Source organism: Nicotiana tabacum, chromosome 3 (assembly GCF_000715075.1).
Source record: "Nicotiana tabacum cultivar K326 chromosome 3, ASM71507v2, whole genome shotgun sequence".
NCBI classification, from domain to species: Eukaryota; Viridiplantae; Streptophyta; class Magnoliopsida; order Solanales; family Solanaceae; genus Nicotiana; species Nicotiana tabacum.
Window position 1 is genome coordinate 111,059,386 of NC_134082.1, and position 14,585 is coordinate 111,073,970.

The window sequence follows — 14,585 nt, forward strand, 5'->3', positions numbered from 1 at the left end:
GTGTCCTCATTTTCTCAATCAATCAACTTTTCTTATTATTCAATCTTGATCTCGAGCTAAAGCAAACATGGCGATAGGTGATGTAGACACTACGAACACGACAATAGCAGAAATTCAATCGACGATCGATGTGAGTAGTCCACTTTACATTCATCCTTCTGATAGCCCTGGGTTAGTTTTGGTTCTAGTGCCTTTCGATGGACTAGGATATCGTTCATGGAGGAGAGGTGTATTGGGATCTCTCTCTGTTAAAAACAAGTAGGCTTCATCACTGGAGAATGTGTGAAACCTAATTCGAATTCGTCGAGTTTTAAGCAATGGGAGAAGTGTGATGACATGGTAACCTCATGGATTTTAAACTCACTTGCAAAAGAAATTGCAGATAGTGTGGAGTATGTAGACACTTTAGTTGAGCTATGGAGAGAACTTGAAGATCATTATGATCAAACAAATGGAGCAAAGTTATACCAGATCCAAAAGAAAATTAATGACTTGAGCCAAGGAGTACTCGACATCACTAGATACTACACTAAAATGAAGAAGTTATGGGAAGAATTGACCAATCCGAGTGCTAAATCAGTATGTAACTGTCATTGCACTTGTGGTGCAAAAGAGAACATGCACAAAGTTTAGCAAGATAGAAGACTGATACAATTCCTAATGGGCTTGAATGAGGTCTACACTGTAGTTCGAGGGAGCATTCTGATGATGAATCCCTTGCCTTCAATGGCACAGACTTTTGCCCTTCTAGTACAAGAGGAAAAGCAAAGAGAGTTTCGACCAAGGAATCAGTTGAATTTTGAGTCTAGTGCAATGAACACCAGCATTACAACTCCAAGATCATTCAGAACAAATTTCTCAGTGAATAACAGACCTAGGCCCTATTGTGACTTCTGCAAGAAACAAGGTCACACCAAGGAAAAGTGCTTCAAACTTCATGGATATTCACAGCTATTTAATCGACAAGGAGCTCAAAGTTACAACTCAAACAACTATAATCAGTATCCCAAGAACAATAGAGGAATGAACATTACAGCAAATGTTGTGGCTTGTGCACAAGCTATGCCATCTGATACAATGTCAAACCAATAAGAAGATCTAGAGAATCAAGGAGGCAACAACAACCAGAATGTATACCTCTCAAAGGAGCAATATGATCAAGTGGTGAGACTCCTGCAACACTTTCACAGTGATGGAACATGGGACAGTTCCAACACAAATCCAACCAATGCAACAATGAATTTTGCAGGTATTGTGACTTGTACTTCTTTTATAGATTTTGACAAACTGTCATGCAAATATTTTCAAGCAAAGGCTGACTTATGGATTCTGGACTTAGGAGCCTCACACCACATGACCTTCAACAAAACACACTTACAGAACATAGTTACTTTACCCTATTCTTTACTTGTGAAACTGCCAAATGGCTACAAAGTCAAGGTCACATAAATAGGAACGGTGACTCTTACACCCAAAACAATCCTATACAAAGTTCTATTTGTCCCAACCTTCAAATACAATCTCATTTCTATTAGCTCCTTGACAGCATATCTCAAGTGTCTAACCTTCTTTTCTAACACATGTTGTTTTCTGCAGGCCCCTTCTATGAAGAGGCCTCTAGAGATTGGTAAGGTCCATGATGGATTGTACCTTCTCTGCTTAGACTGTCTGAATAAAGGAAATCCTATAGCAGTAAAGAAGGATGCAGACCATGCTACTACAACACCTTATTTTTTGCATTCCTGTCAAACTAATCCATCTGTAAATACTCAATATGTTTCTTTTCCCTTTCATCCCAGTTCTAATGTGAATACTGTGTCTCCACTTCCTATTGTAAATAATTCTCATTGCAATAAAACATACTGGGATTGTAATTCTGAATCCTTTTCAAATGATGTGAATGATATGAACATGTTATGGCACTATAGACTTGGTCATGTACCTTTTGAAAAGACGAAAATGATATTCAATATACCAGCAGACTTTGCACCAAGACAACCCTTCCTTTGTTCTATATGCCATATGGACAGTCAAGCTAGACTTACTTTTCCTCCAAAGATTACAAACACCATTGCCATATTCGACCTCCTACACATAGATTTGTGGGGACCTTATCATGTGCCCACTCATGACAATTTCAAGTACTTTCTCACCATAGTAGATGACTTTAGTAGATCCACTTGGACTCATCTACTCAGTTGCAAAACTAATGCACTACACACCCTCAGGAATTTCATATGCATGGTTGAGACACAATTTACCACCAAAATAAAGTGTATCAGATCAGACAATGGCTTGGAATTTACTAGAAATGAAGCCAATTCATTCTTTCAGTCAAAAGGTATTGAACACCAAAGAACCTGCCCCTATACACCCCAACAAAATGGCATAGTAGAGAGAAAACACAAATACTTATTGGAGACTGCCAGAGCCTTATTGTTCCAAGCTAAACTTCCATTGAGATACTGGGGAGAGTGTGTTCTTACAGCAACCTTTCTCATCAATCGATTACCTACTGTTCCCTTGAAAAACAAGTGCCCTTTTGAGCTGTTTGCATTAACTACAACCCTAGTATTGGCTTGCCAATAAGTTTAGGATCTTACACCGTGTATTGGAATGCATCACGTATTGGGCTTGGTACGTTGTTGATGCATGGTGGTAGGGTGATTGCCTATGCATCTCGCTAGCTAAAGGTTTATCAAAAAAATTACCTCGTACGTGATTTAGAGTTGGAAACCATTTTTCACACGCTGAAGATTTCGAGGCACTATCTATACGGCATTCCATGTGAGGTCTATACCAACCATCAGAGTCTCCAACACTTGTTCAAGCAGAAGGACCGTAGATGGTTAGAGTTGCTAAAAGACTAATGATATCACCGTATTATATCATCTGGGAAAGGCCAATATATTTGTCGATACAATGAGTATCAAGGCTGAGAGGATGGGTAGTTTGGCATATTTACCATTAGTGGAGAAGCCTCTAGCTATGGATGTTCAGGATTTGGCCAACCGGTTTGTAAGGTTGGATGTTTCGGAGCCAAGATGGATTCTTGCTTATGGCAAGACACATTTATCGTTATTGGAGCATATCAAGGCTTTCCAGTTTGATGATCCTCACTTGTTAGTTTTGAGAGAAATGGTGCAGCAGGGTGGTGCTAAGGAGACTGTGATTGGAGATGATGGTGTCGTGAGGCTTCAAGGCCGGATTTGTGTTTAAAATGTTCATGGGTTGAGAGATTTGATCCTTGAAAAGGTTCACAGTTGCTATTCCATTTACCCAGGTGTCACAAAGATGTACCGTAACTTGAAACAATACTATTGGTAGTGGAGAATGAAAAAAGATATTGTTGCTTATGTCTCTCGATGTTTGAGATGTCAACAAGTGAAGTACGAGCATCAAAAACTGGGTGGGTTAACTCAGAGATTGGATATAGCGGAGTGGAAGTGAGAGCACATCACTATGGATTTTGTGTTAGGCTTACCAACAACTTTAAGGAAATATGATGTAGTCTGGATTATTGTGGACCGGTTGGCTAAGTCTGCACACTTCATTAATGACTTTATATTCTTCAGAGTGGTTTGCTCAAATTTACATCCGGGAGATTATCTGTCTGAACGATGTGCCCATTTCTATTATTTTTGACCAAGGAATGCATATCACATCGCATTTTTGGAGATCCCTACAACATGAGTTGGGTATGCGGGTCGAGCTGAGTATGGCGTTTCATCCTCAGACGGACAGATAGTCCGAACGCACAATTCAGATTTTGGAAAGCATATTGCGGGCATGCTCTATAGGTTTTGGGGGTCAGTGGGACCAATTTTTACCTTTAGTGGAGTTTGCATACAACAACAACTATCAGTCGAGCATCTAGATGGCGATGTCTTTCACCGATTGGCTAGGTTGAGTTCGGTGAAACTAGATTGGTAGGCACTGATCTGGTTTGTGATGCTTTGGAAAAAGTTAAGGTGATTCAGAAGCAACTTCGTATAGCTCAATCCAGGCAAAAGAGTTATGTGGACCAGAAAGTTTGACATGTGGCTTACATAGCGGGTGAGAAGGTTCTTCTCTGAGTATCACCTATGAAGGGCGTGGTGCAGTTTTGGAAGAAGGGTAAGTTAAGCGCGAGGTTTATTGGCCCATTCTAGATTTTGAAGAGAGTTGGGGAGGTTTCTTATAGGCTTGCATTGCCTGCCAACCTAGCAGGGGTACATTCAGTATTTCACATTTACATGCTTCGAAAGTACCATAAGGATAGTTCACATGTTTTGGACTTTAGCACTGTGCAGCTTGATGAGAATTTGACATATTAGGAAGATCCGGTAGCTATTCTAGATCGAGAGTTTCGTAAGTTGAAATCTAAGAGTTTTCCTTGAAAGTGCAATAGAGATATTAGCCACCTTTTTACTACTTTGATATGCAGAGTGAATACCCTACCTTTTTACTAGTTCAGGTATTTTCTATGTCCGTTCGAGGATGAACATTTCATTTTTTAGTAAAAACCTTAATTTTTGTGTTTTGAGACCTCTCATAGATTCATTTGATGTCTTGCGTGTGTGGTCCATATTGTTTTTTGGAAAACTTTTACGTAAAATTTTGAAAAACACGATTTTGAACTTAAATGAGGTTAGAGTGAACACGATCAACGTTTTTGGTAAACGGCCTCAGATTGGTATTTTAGCAATTCAGGTAGGTTCGTATAATATTTTTGGACTTGTATGCACATTTGGTTGGGGTTCCAAGTGAACCGAGTGCATTTTGGCGCGTTATGTGAAAGATTGTGAAAAATTAGTTTTTAAGTAAAATCTTGAGTTTTAAGGATTGATTACTATTATTTGATGTTATTTTGATGATTTGAGTTAGTGAGCGAGTTTGTATAATATAATTACATTTGTGTGCATGTTCATATTGGATCCCGAAGGGATCAAATTAGTTTTAGATGTGTTAGGAGTGTTATTGATCTTTTGTTGGAAAGGAATCTGGTGCATCAGGTTTGCAGGTCTCGCAATTGCGATGACCTGTTGGCGGTTGTGAGCCCCACTTTTGCGAAGTTGGACTCGCAAATGCGATATCTGGTAGGGGATGTGATCTTCGCTAATGCGAAGTGGCTATCACAAATGCTAGTTTAGTAATTAACTTTTACGATGGTGTGGTCGCAAATGCGATTGGGAGCTAGGGTGGGTAGTCTTCGCAATTGCGATGACTGTCACGTTTTTGCGAGTAAGGGGCAATCGCAAATGCAATCATTTTGTTGCAAATGCGATATCAGAGGGGCTGGGAATCTATTCGCTTTCGCGAACAGTGGTTTGCTATTGCAAACATAAGTTCGCAATTGCAACATATGCAGCTCGGTAAATGATGGGAAAGTTGAGAATCAGCTTATTTTACACCATTTTTCTACCCTAAACACTCTAGAGGCGATTTTTGGAGAGACTTTTCTTCCCAAATTCATTGGTATGCAACTTAAGCTAGTTTTCAATCAATTTAAATTACTTTTCATGAACTTTTAACATCAAGTCTATGAATTTTAGGGGTTTTGGGTAGAATTTAGGGATTTTATAAAATTAAGATTTAAACCTCAAAATAAGGTCAGATTTTGAAATAAATCACATAACTGGGCTCATGGATGAATGGGCAATTGGGAGTTTATCTGAATCTCAGGTTTCGACCAAGGGGGCTCCATGTTGACTTTTTTAATAATGATTAAAAATTGAATCTTTTTCATTCGTGAGTAGTTTCTAAAGCTTATTTTGGATTGTTTGACTGATATTGGCTAGATTCGGTTAGGAGGATTGTTCCAAAGGAAAGGTGTGATTGATTGTAGATTTGGTTACAGAAAGAGGTAAGTGTCGTGGTTAACCTTACTTGCGGAAAATAGGACTTGATCGATCTATTTGCTACTTTATTTCATGTGTAGGGATGACCTATGTTCACGGTGCTGAGTGTATATACATTTTCATGAGTTAAGCATGCGGGATCGGCTTTTAGCTGTGTATTTTAACTACATCATGCCTTCATTTACTTCGTGCTACTATTCATATCATGCTTTTATTATTAGTTGCCTTTATTTGTTAAATATTTGTCTTTTTTGTTACATGCACTCTTTTGCTACATCTTCCGTGTACCCATGTATTTACTACTTGTCCGTTTATACTATTTTTATGCCTTTAATTGTCTATTTGCCTTGCTTCTATTTCACTCCGGTTTGTTATATTGGTTTTCCTTAGATTATTTACTTGTGTTTATTCCTTTCTCTTAAATTGTTTTCAAAATAATGATATAGGGCAACTGTGTGCATCAATAATGAAATCATAAACATCCTCTCAGGAAATCATCACTCAGTCCTCCCATTCACTCCAACCTCACGATCATTCGTTCCTCACAGTCAATCATTCCTCATGATTGCTCAGCACTCGGCACTCGTACTCAGTAGCTGCCTGCGCTCACTGAGGTGTATACTGACTCCAGAGGGGCTCCTGCAGCCCAAGCACTATATCAAGCCAATCATGGCAAAATCAATGAAACATGATGCAGCGTGCAACTCGATCCTATAAATATCCTCACTATCAAGCTCTTGGCCTCACTCAGTCATCAATTTCTCCAGTCTCTCCGGCTCTCAGAAATCAGGAAAATCAGCTCAAACAACAGTAACATGATGCATCAAATAGAATAACAGAGGCTGAGATATGATATGCATGTAAAAACTGCGACTGAGTATAAATAACATTTAGCAAGCAATTCAACATGTAACGCAACCTCTATGGGACCCAATAGTACCAACACATATCCTAAACATGGTTTCTAACATGATTTACAGTCAATTTCTATAACACATAGAGAGCATATAGCTAATAGCAAGTTGTTCAAATTTACAGTTTCCACGAGACTGACCAAGTCACAAGCCCTCGGTACATGCCCACACGCCCGTCACCTAGCATGTGTGTTACCTCCAAAATAATCACATGACACCAAATCTGGGGTTTCATACCCTCAGGACAAGATTTATTACCATTACTTAACTCAATCCGAGCAAATCTCTACTCTGCAATACCTTTACCTCTCAAATCAGTTTTCAAACGTCTCGAATCTAGCTACAAACAGTACAATACAATTAATATATGCAAAAGGAATCAATTCCACAAGAAAACTACTAAACTAGACTCCAAAATCCGAAATTGGCTCAACCTAGCCTCGGGGCTCACATCTTGAAATCCGACAAAAGTGACAAAATCCAAAAGCCCATTCACTCACGAGTCTAACCTTACTAAATTTATCAAAATCCAACATCATTTGCTCCTCCAAATCCCCAAAATTCCAATCTCCCAAATTTCACTTCAAAAACTCACCAACTATATGTAAAATTAGTGGAAAAATACCATGATTGAAGATAAATAGGAACAATGAACTTACCTCAGTGATTGCTTCGAAATCCCTCTCAAGTTCCCCAAAATACGAGCTAACAAATGATGAAAATGGTGAAAAATTTCGAAGCCTTCTATTTATAGGTTCTGCCCAGCAAAACCACACCTGCAGACCTCCTGTCACATCTGCGAGGCCGCACCTGTGAAAATTCCATCGCAAGTGCGGATCCCACTTAAGCTCCAAGATTCCGCATCTGTGGTCACATATTCGCACCTGCGGGTGCGTACCTGTGGGCCTGCTTGCTTCTGCGATCCTCCCTTCTCAGGCTCATTTCCGCATTAATGCCTCTTCTTCCACGTCTGCGGTTTCGCAGATGCGCTCCTAACCTCGTATCTGCGCTTCCATTCCAACCCAGCCTTGCCCACATCTGCGACCTCCTATTTGCTTGTACGGGGACGCACCTACATGCTCTTCAATGCAGGTGCAAAAATACCAGAACCAGCTGGACTTCAACTGCATTCTTCAACTCAATTCAAGCCGTTAACCACCCGAAATAACCCCGAGGCCCTCGGGACCTCAACCAAATATACCAATAAGTCTTACAACCCGATACAAACTTAGTCGAATCCTCAAACCACCTCAAAAAACATCAACAAAACACAGATTATGCTCGGAGTAAAGCCTAATGAACTTCTAAACTTCCAAATTCTACAAACGACGTCAAAACCTATCAAAACATATCCGATTGACCCCAAATTTTGCACACTAGTCATAAATTACACCACAAACTTACTACAACTTCCAAACATCCATTCCGACCCCCATATCAAAATGTCCACTCCCGGTCAAACTTCCTAAAATTCCAACTTTCGGCATTTCAAGCCTAATTCTACTACGAACCTCAGAATCACAACCCGGATGCGCTCCTAAGACTAAAATCACCTAACGGAGCTAACGGAACTATCAAAATTCAATTTTGAGGTCGTTTATACATAAGTCAACATCTGGTCAACTTTTCCATTTTAAGCTTTCAATTAAGAGACTACATGTCTCAGTTTACCCCAAAACCACTCTGGGCCCGAACCAACTAACTCGGTAAGTCATAATACAGTTGAGGAACATAAAAGAAGCAAAACAAATGGGGGAACAGGGCTACCACTCTCGAAATGACCGGCCGGGTCGTTACATTCTCCTCCTCTTAAACAAACGTTCGTCCTCGAACCGGTCTAGAAACATACCTAGAGCCTCAAATAGGTGTGGGTATCTGCTCCGCATCTCCCGCTCGGTCTCCCAAGTAGCCTCCTCTACTGGCCAACCTCTCCATTTCACTTTCACTGAAGCTATGTCCTTTGACCTCAACTTTCGAACCTACCGCGCCAAAGTAGCCACCGGCTCCATATCCTAAGTCAAATCACTATCCAACTGAACCGTGCTAAAATCCAAAACATGAGACGAATCATCGACATACTTCCGGAGCATAGAAACATGAAATACTTGATGCACACTCGACAAGCTAGGTGGCATTGGAAGATTGTAAGCCACCTCCCCAATCCTCTGAAGTACCTTAAAAGGCCCAATGAACCGATGGCTCAACTTTCCCTTCTTCCTGAATCTCATAACACCCTTCATGGGTGAAACCTTCAGCACAACCTTCTCCCCAACCATGTAAGACACATCACGACCCTTCCTGTCGCCATAACTCTTTTGTCTTGATTGCATCGTGCGAAGACGCTCCTGAATCAATTTGACCTTATCCAAAGCATCCTGAACCAAGTCAGTACCCAATAGCCTAGCCTCACCTGTCTCAAACCAACCCACCAAAGATCTGCACTGGATCCCATATAGAGCCTCATACGGAGCCATATGAATACTCGACTGATAGCTGTTACTGTAAGCAAACTCCGCGAATGGCAGAAACTGGTCCCATAAACCACCAAAATCAATAAAACAAGAGCGTAGCATGTCCTCCAGAATCTAAATAGTGCGTTCAGACTATCCGTCCGTCTAAGGGTGAAATGATGTGCTCAACTCAACCTGAGTGCCCAACTCTCGCTACACGGCTCTTCAAAACTGCGATGTAAACTATGTGCTTCTATCTGAAATGATGGAAATTGGCACACTATGCAGACGAACAATCTCTTTAATGTAAATCTCAGCCAACCAGTCCAAAAAATAGGTAGTACTCAGAAGAATAAAGTGCGCGGACTTGGTCAGCCAATCCATAATCACCCAAATAACATTGAATTTCCGCGAAGACCATGAGAGCCCAACTGTAAAATCTATGGTGATCTACTCCCACTTCCAGTCTGGAATCTCTATTCTCTGAAGCAAGCCACCCGGTCTCTGATGCTCATATTTCACATGCTGACAGTTGAGACACCGAGCTACAGACCCAACTATGTGCTTCTTCATTATCCTCTACCAATAGTGCTGTCTAAAATCCCGGTACATCTTCGCGGCACCTGAATGGATTGAATACCGTGAGCTGTGGGCCTCCTTAAGAATCAACACCCAAAGCCCATCTACATTAAGCACACATATCCGGCTCTGCATCCTCAACACCCCATCATCACCAATAGTCACATCTCTGGCATCATGGTGTTGAAACTTGTCCTTGAGGAAAAGCAAATGAGGATCATCATACTGGATCTCTCTGATGCGATCAAATAAGAAAGATCGAGACATCACACAGGCTAGGACCCGACTGGGCTCCGAAATATCCAATCTCATGAACTAGTTGGCCAAAGCTTGAACATCAACTGCTAGAGGTCTCTCACCAGTAGGAATGAATGCAAGACTGCCCATACTCACTACCTTCTTACTCAAGGCATCAGCCACCACATTGTCCTTTCCCGGATGATACAGAATAGTAATTGATCGGGTCCAAGCCTACACTACTATTGAGTAGTGAGGGTGGTCGATATAGTTTTAACCCAACTAGGTCGGGATCAAATCCATAGGGAGTTAATGTTTGGAATTAGGTTTATATCCAAGCTAGATGCGGGTTTTGATTCTAATTACACTTCCATAAATTTGGGGTTGATTTCTACTTCTAACTTTACTCTAAATATTGCAATGGATTAAAACTAAGGACAATATTTTTGTTGTTTTTTTCATGTGTTTAAAGAGACTAGGGTCGTGACTTCCACCTAGGTGGATATCTAATGGGTAGAAAAATCAAGGGCAAGCTTGATTAGTTGGGATCGTAATATATCTATCACACCCGAGTACTCACTCTATACCTCTCGGTGGTTTGAGTGATTTTGCCCAAATTGGCTTTCTCAAGTCGAAATAGGTATTCATACAAATAAAGTGATATTAGCTCAAGTCGGATATTACTATCTCTAGGTTTAACCTTTTAATTGGGGCTATCAATTTCTTGAGTTCACCCAATACCTTGTTATTCTAGTTGTCCTAGACTTAGTCCCTTTTTCTCAAGTAGAGACTAAGTCATAAAGGCATGAATCAATGTTTGTTACCATTAATTCTATAGTTCTACCAAGAACTAGGCTAAATATCACTAACCCATTCACACTAAAGCCTTAAAATCAAATACCCATTGAATACCCACACTATGGTTAGGTTACTACCCTAACTATGGGTTTATCTACTCATGGAAATAACATAAATTAAAGATGAAATGAAGTTAAAATCCATAATATTAATTTATAGAATGAAGACTAATGTTAAGATATGAATATAATACAAAATTTCCGAAAACAGAATACTCAGCCATCTCACGTGCTCATACAAAACATAACATAACCTAATAATAACAAAAAGTTCTATTTATACTAAGCTGAAAATATCTGACAAAATTGCTCTTGCGAAGGTTGTGCGGCCGCACTCTTGCTTTCGCAGCCGCATAATTCTGATGCGGTCCATGTTTATCTCTTTTGGATCTGGGTTGAGTTGGACTTTCGCAGACCGCATAATTCTAAGTGCGGTCGCGCTCCAAATTACGCGGTCGCATAAAAGTGACTGCACAATTTCAATCGCGGCCATACAAGGGACTTCCGGGACTGCACAATTCTGTTGCAGTACGCGATATTCTCTTTTGTTCAAGTTGCCAGCTCTCTGAATCTCAGTCATCGTGGTCCGCGTAATTATGATCACGGCTGCACCATCGCTTTTGCAGCCGCACAATATTGGTGTGGTCTACGTTTTAGGACTCTTGGTCCAGTCTATGTTTTGTTCAACTTTTGACTCATTTGTGAGTTGTTTTTGACTCCTTTGGATCATTTTGAACAATTCCTATAGGCAAGCACATTTCATTAGTTTCCGGGAATACCTTCAAACATTTTTGGCCTAAATCACAAGTAAAAGAGAGCAAATAATAGGTTAAAATCTCTACTTATCAACTCCCCTAAACATAAGCTTTTTATTGTCCTCAAGCAAATAAGGTAATTCCCACCTCCACTAAAACAAAAGGATACTCCAGCTGGCCTAAGGTGAATCGATCATGCATCAATTGGGACTAACAATTACCCTTAATACAAATGAATTATCAACAACACCATGTTCTGACCTTTTGAGTAGCATAGTTCTAATGTGACACTAGAGCATCAAGAGTTGACTTAATTCACCAAGGAAACTCGCTCTATTAGGTAGGTCATTGTGGAACCCAAACTCCTCATCCTCTACTCTCCATAAGCAAATCTCACTTTAGAATGAAACACTCAAAACACAGATTATGAAGAGGTACACTCATCTCTATCAAAAGAATGACACAAGTCTGACTCTAAGTACCATATGCTTTCCCTTATGTAAATCACCACTAATGTAAGCTCACTCAACTAGAAATCATATAGGGCTTTTGCAGAAATATAATGAAGGCTTTTGGAACAAGGTAGGACTTATTGGTATATGATGGTTTCATCTTTCCTTAAGCACTCCATTTTCTTATTTCGGCTCATACTTTCTTGACTCTTTGAGTCATTTTCTTCTTCCTTAGGGGAACTAGAGAGACATATTTCACTCTTTCTTGCTCATGAAAATCATTTTCTCCTTTTCTAATCATTCCATGCTTTTCATCATTGTTTTCTTTGAATCCCTTTAACTTTTTACCTTATTCACTTTCTTTTTGACATATTTCTTTTTGGATTTTCTTTTTTTCTTTGCCTTCCCTTTTCTTCATTTCTTCTTGTTCTTTGTATCTTTTATCACTTTCATATTCCTTATCTCTCCCCCAAACTTATACTTTTGCCAATTGTCTATCAAGAATGCGAAGGAAAGATCAGGATCTAAGAGATGGTCATTATAGAACGGATAAAGGCTTGTAACATGGTTATTGAAAGAAAAAAAGGGCTTTAAATCATAGGGTTGGCTAGGGATATCGCATTGGTAGGCTACAGAAGCTTTCAAGTTTCAAATTAGATCAAGGAGAGGCTATAATCATTTCCCAAGTCGAGCTACACTTGGAATTTCACCTAGACAAACATTCAGGGCATGTTCTAGACGTATTGCCACAGAACGTGGACTTGCAATTCAATACCTCACCTCTCAAGTTGTTAGATTGTCAAAAAGAATAGAGTCGAGGGCCCATAACAACCCTATCCAAGATTGAACATCACAAATGGCTCAAAGAAACCACTCGATGATTTTTTTAGTCAACACATGTGTCTAAAGGTCGCAACTAGAGCTATTCTTTGCCAATCAGCTTGTTTCTAACCATAAGGTCGAAGGTAAATGTGTAAGTACCAAGTGAAGCCTGATTGAGACACTTTTATTCATTACTGCTATATATACCAAAGCATAAAGAAAACGGAGTTAATCCCTCATGAAGGTTGTCACGCCTTCCATCGTTGGTAAGAGCCACCCGGTTCACACAACATACACCTTTGGAAAGAACCGTGGCATTAAGAAAACCAAAGGCTTATTGTCAACACAAAACTTAAAAAGAAGCTACTAAAGTATATAAGAAGCTATGCTACTAAGGGAAAATAACAAAAGAAGTTATGAAGTAAACTACGGAAATTAAACTGAATATACAAATTTGAGGTAAAACGAATGTATACATAAATGGAAATGAATATATATATCAAATGGTAAAAATATATACATACCAAAAGTGAAAATAAAGATAAAGAAAAATAGTGTAATGGTTACTACATACCAAATGTCATCAAATCAAAATGGACCACCCCCCAAATGAAAATAGCATTATCCTCAATGCTCATAACAAATAAGAATATGGAAAAAGGGTAGAGAATAGAGAAAACTCCCTATGTGGTCTCTGTCTGCATCGGGTCCTCAACATCTACACCCCTCTGTGTCCTCTAACTAGATCTCCATATCTTCTAACTGGGGGACTACGGTTGCTGAGCATCTGAATCAGCTGGGGTTGCGGTAGGGATACCCTTTGATCTTGGAAATACTCAGTGAGGAAGTTGGGGTAGGGATACTATCTTTCTTCTTTCTGGACTGCATTGGAGATGTTGTAGGACATAAAGTTCCCCACATTAATAGGATATCCTGCCATGATAAAAGCTACCAATACTGCCCGAGAGAGTGGAAGGACATTTTCATACTGGCATGGATCAAGACAGCTACACACGAATGTTTGCCACCCTTTTGCTTCAAAGTTAATGGTGGCTCTAACAATCGGCAGTCCTATTGTGAGCCATGCGGGTATTTTCCCCGGAATAACAAGTATCAGCTAGCCATGGGCGAACTGCCTCACCCAAGGCTAGCTTCTCCAGGTATTGCACAACCTCAACTTCCTCAAACCCTGCATATCTCATTAGTGTTTGGCCATCAAACTAGATTTTCATGTTTCGGACCTTCGTCACTTTTGTACCCTTTTTGATGTGGGCAACATTGGCATAAAACTCCTTGACGAGGTATTTATTGGCATCTTTCAGATGGCTGGTGAACCATTTCCATCCTTTTCTCTCCTTAAATTGATGTAGGACATTCAGACTGTGCTAGCTTAGGTCTTTGGTAATGAACTGACGCTCAAGAGTGAGCGACCTTTGGGACCACCATTTCCGAAACTTGGCATATACCTTCTCACTAACAAACCTATCAGCCCACACCTTTAGCTTCCTTGATCTAGCCATGCCTCCCACAATTGTATCACCCTCTCTCCCGTTATCCGGGACTTCATCATTATTACCTAAATTGATCGGGGTAGCAGTTGTAGTAGGTGGGGAAGATGGTTTAGATGGTTGACTACCTCGCTCTGAGTCAGTAGAAGAACTAGAGTAGGAGGTCAGTTC

At 40.1% G+C, this 14,585-nt stretch overlaps 1 protein-coding gene across 1 annotated transcript; it reads left to right on the top strand.

Moving 5' to 3' along the window:
* Positions 1 to 336: 336 nt before the first annotated feature.
* LOC142177003 (uncharacterized) lies at positions 337 to 1,092 on the top strand. The gene is made up of 2 exons (XM_075245350.1): positions 337 to 579; positions 736 to 1,092. Exons 1-2 carry the CDS (start codon positions 337 to 339, stop codon positions 1,090 to 1,092), a joined length of 600 nt encoding a protein of 199 aa, XP_075101451.1.
* The last annotated feature ends 13,493 nt before the right edge of the window (positions 1,093 to 14,585 follow it).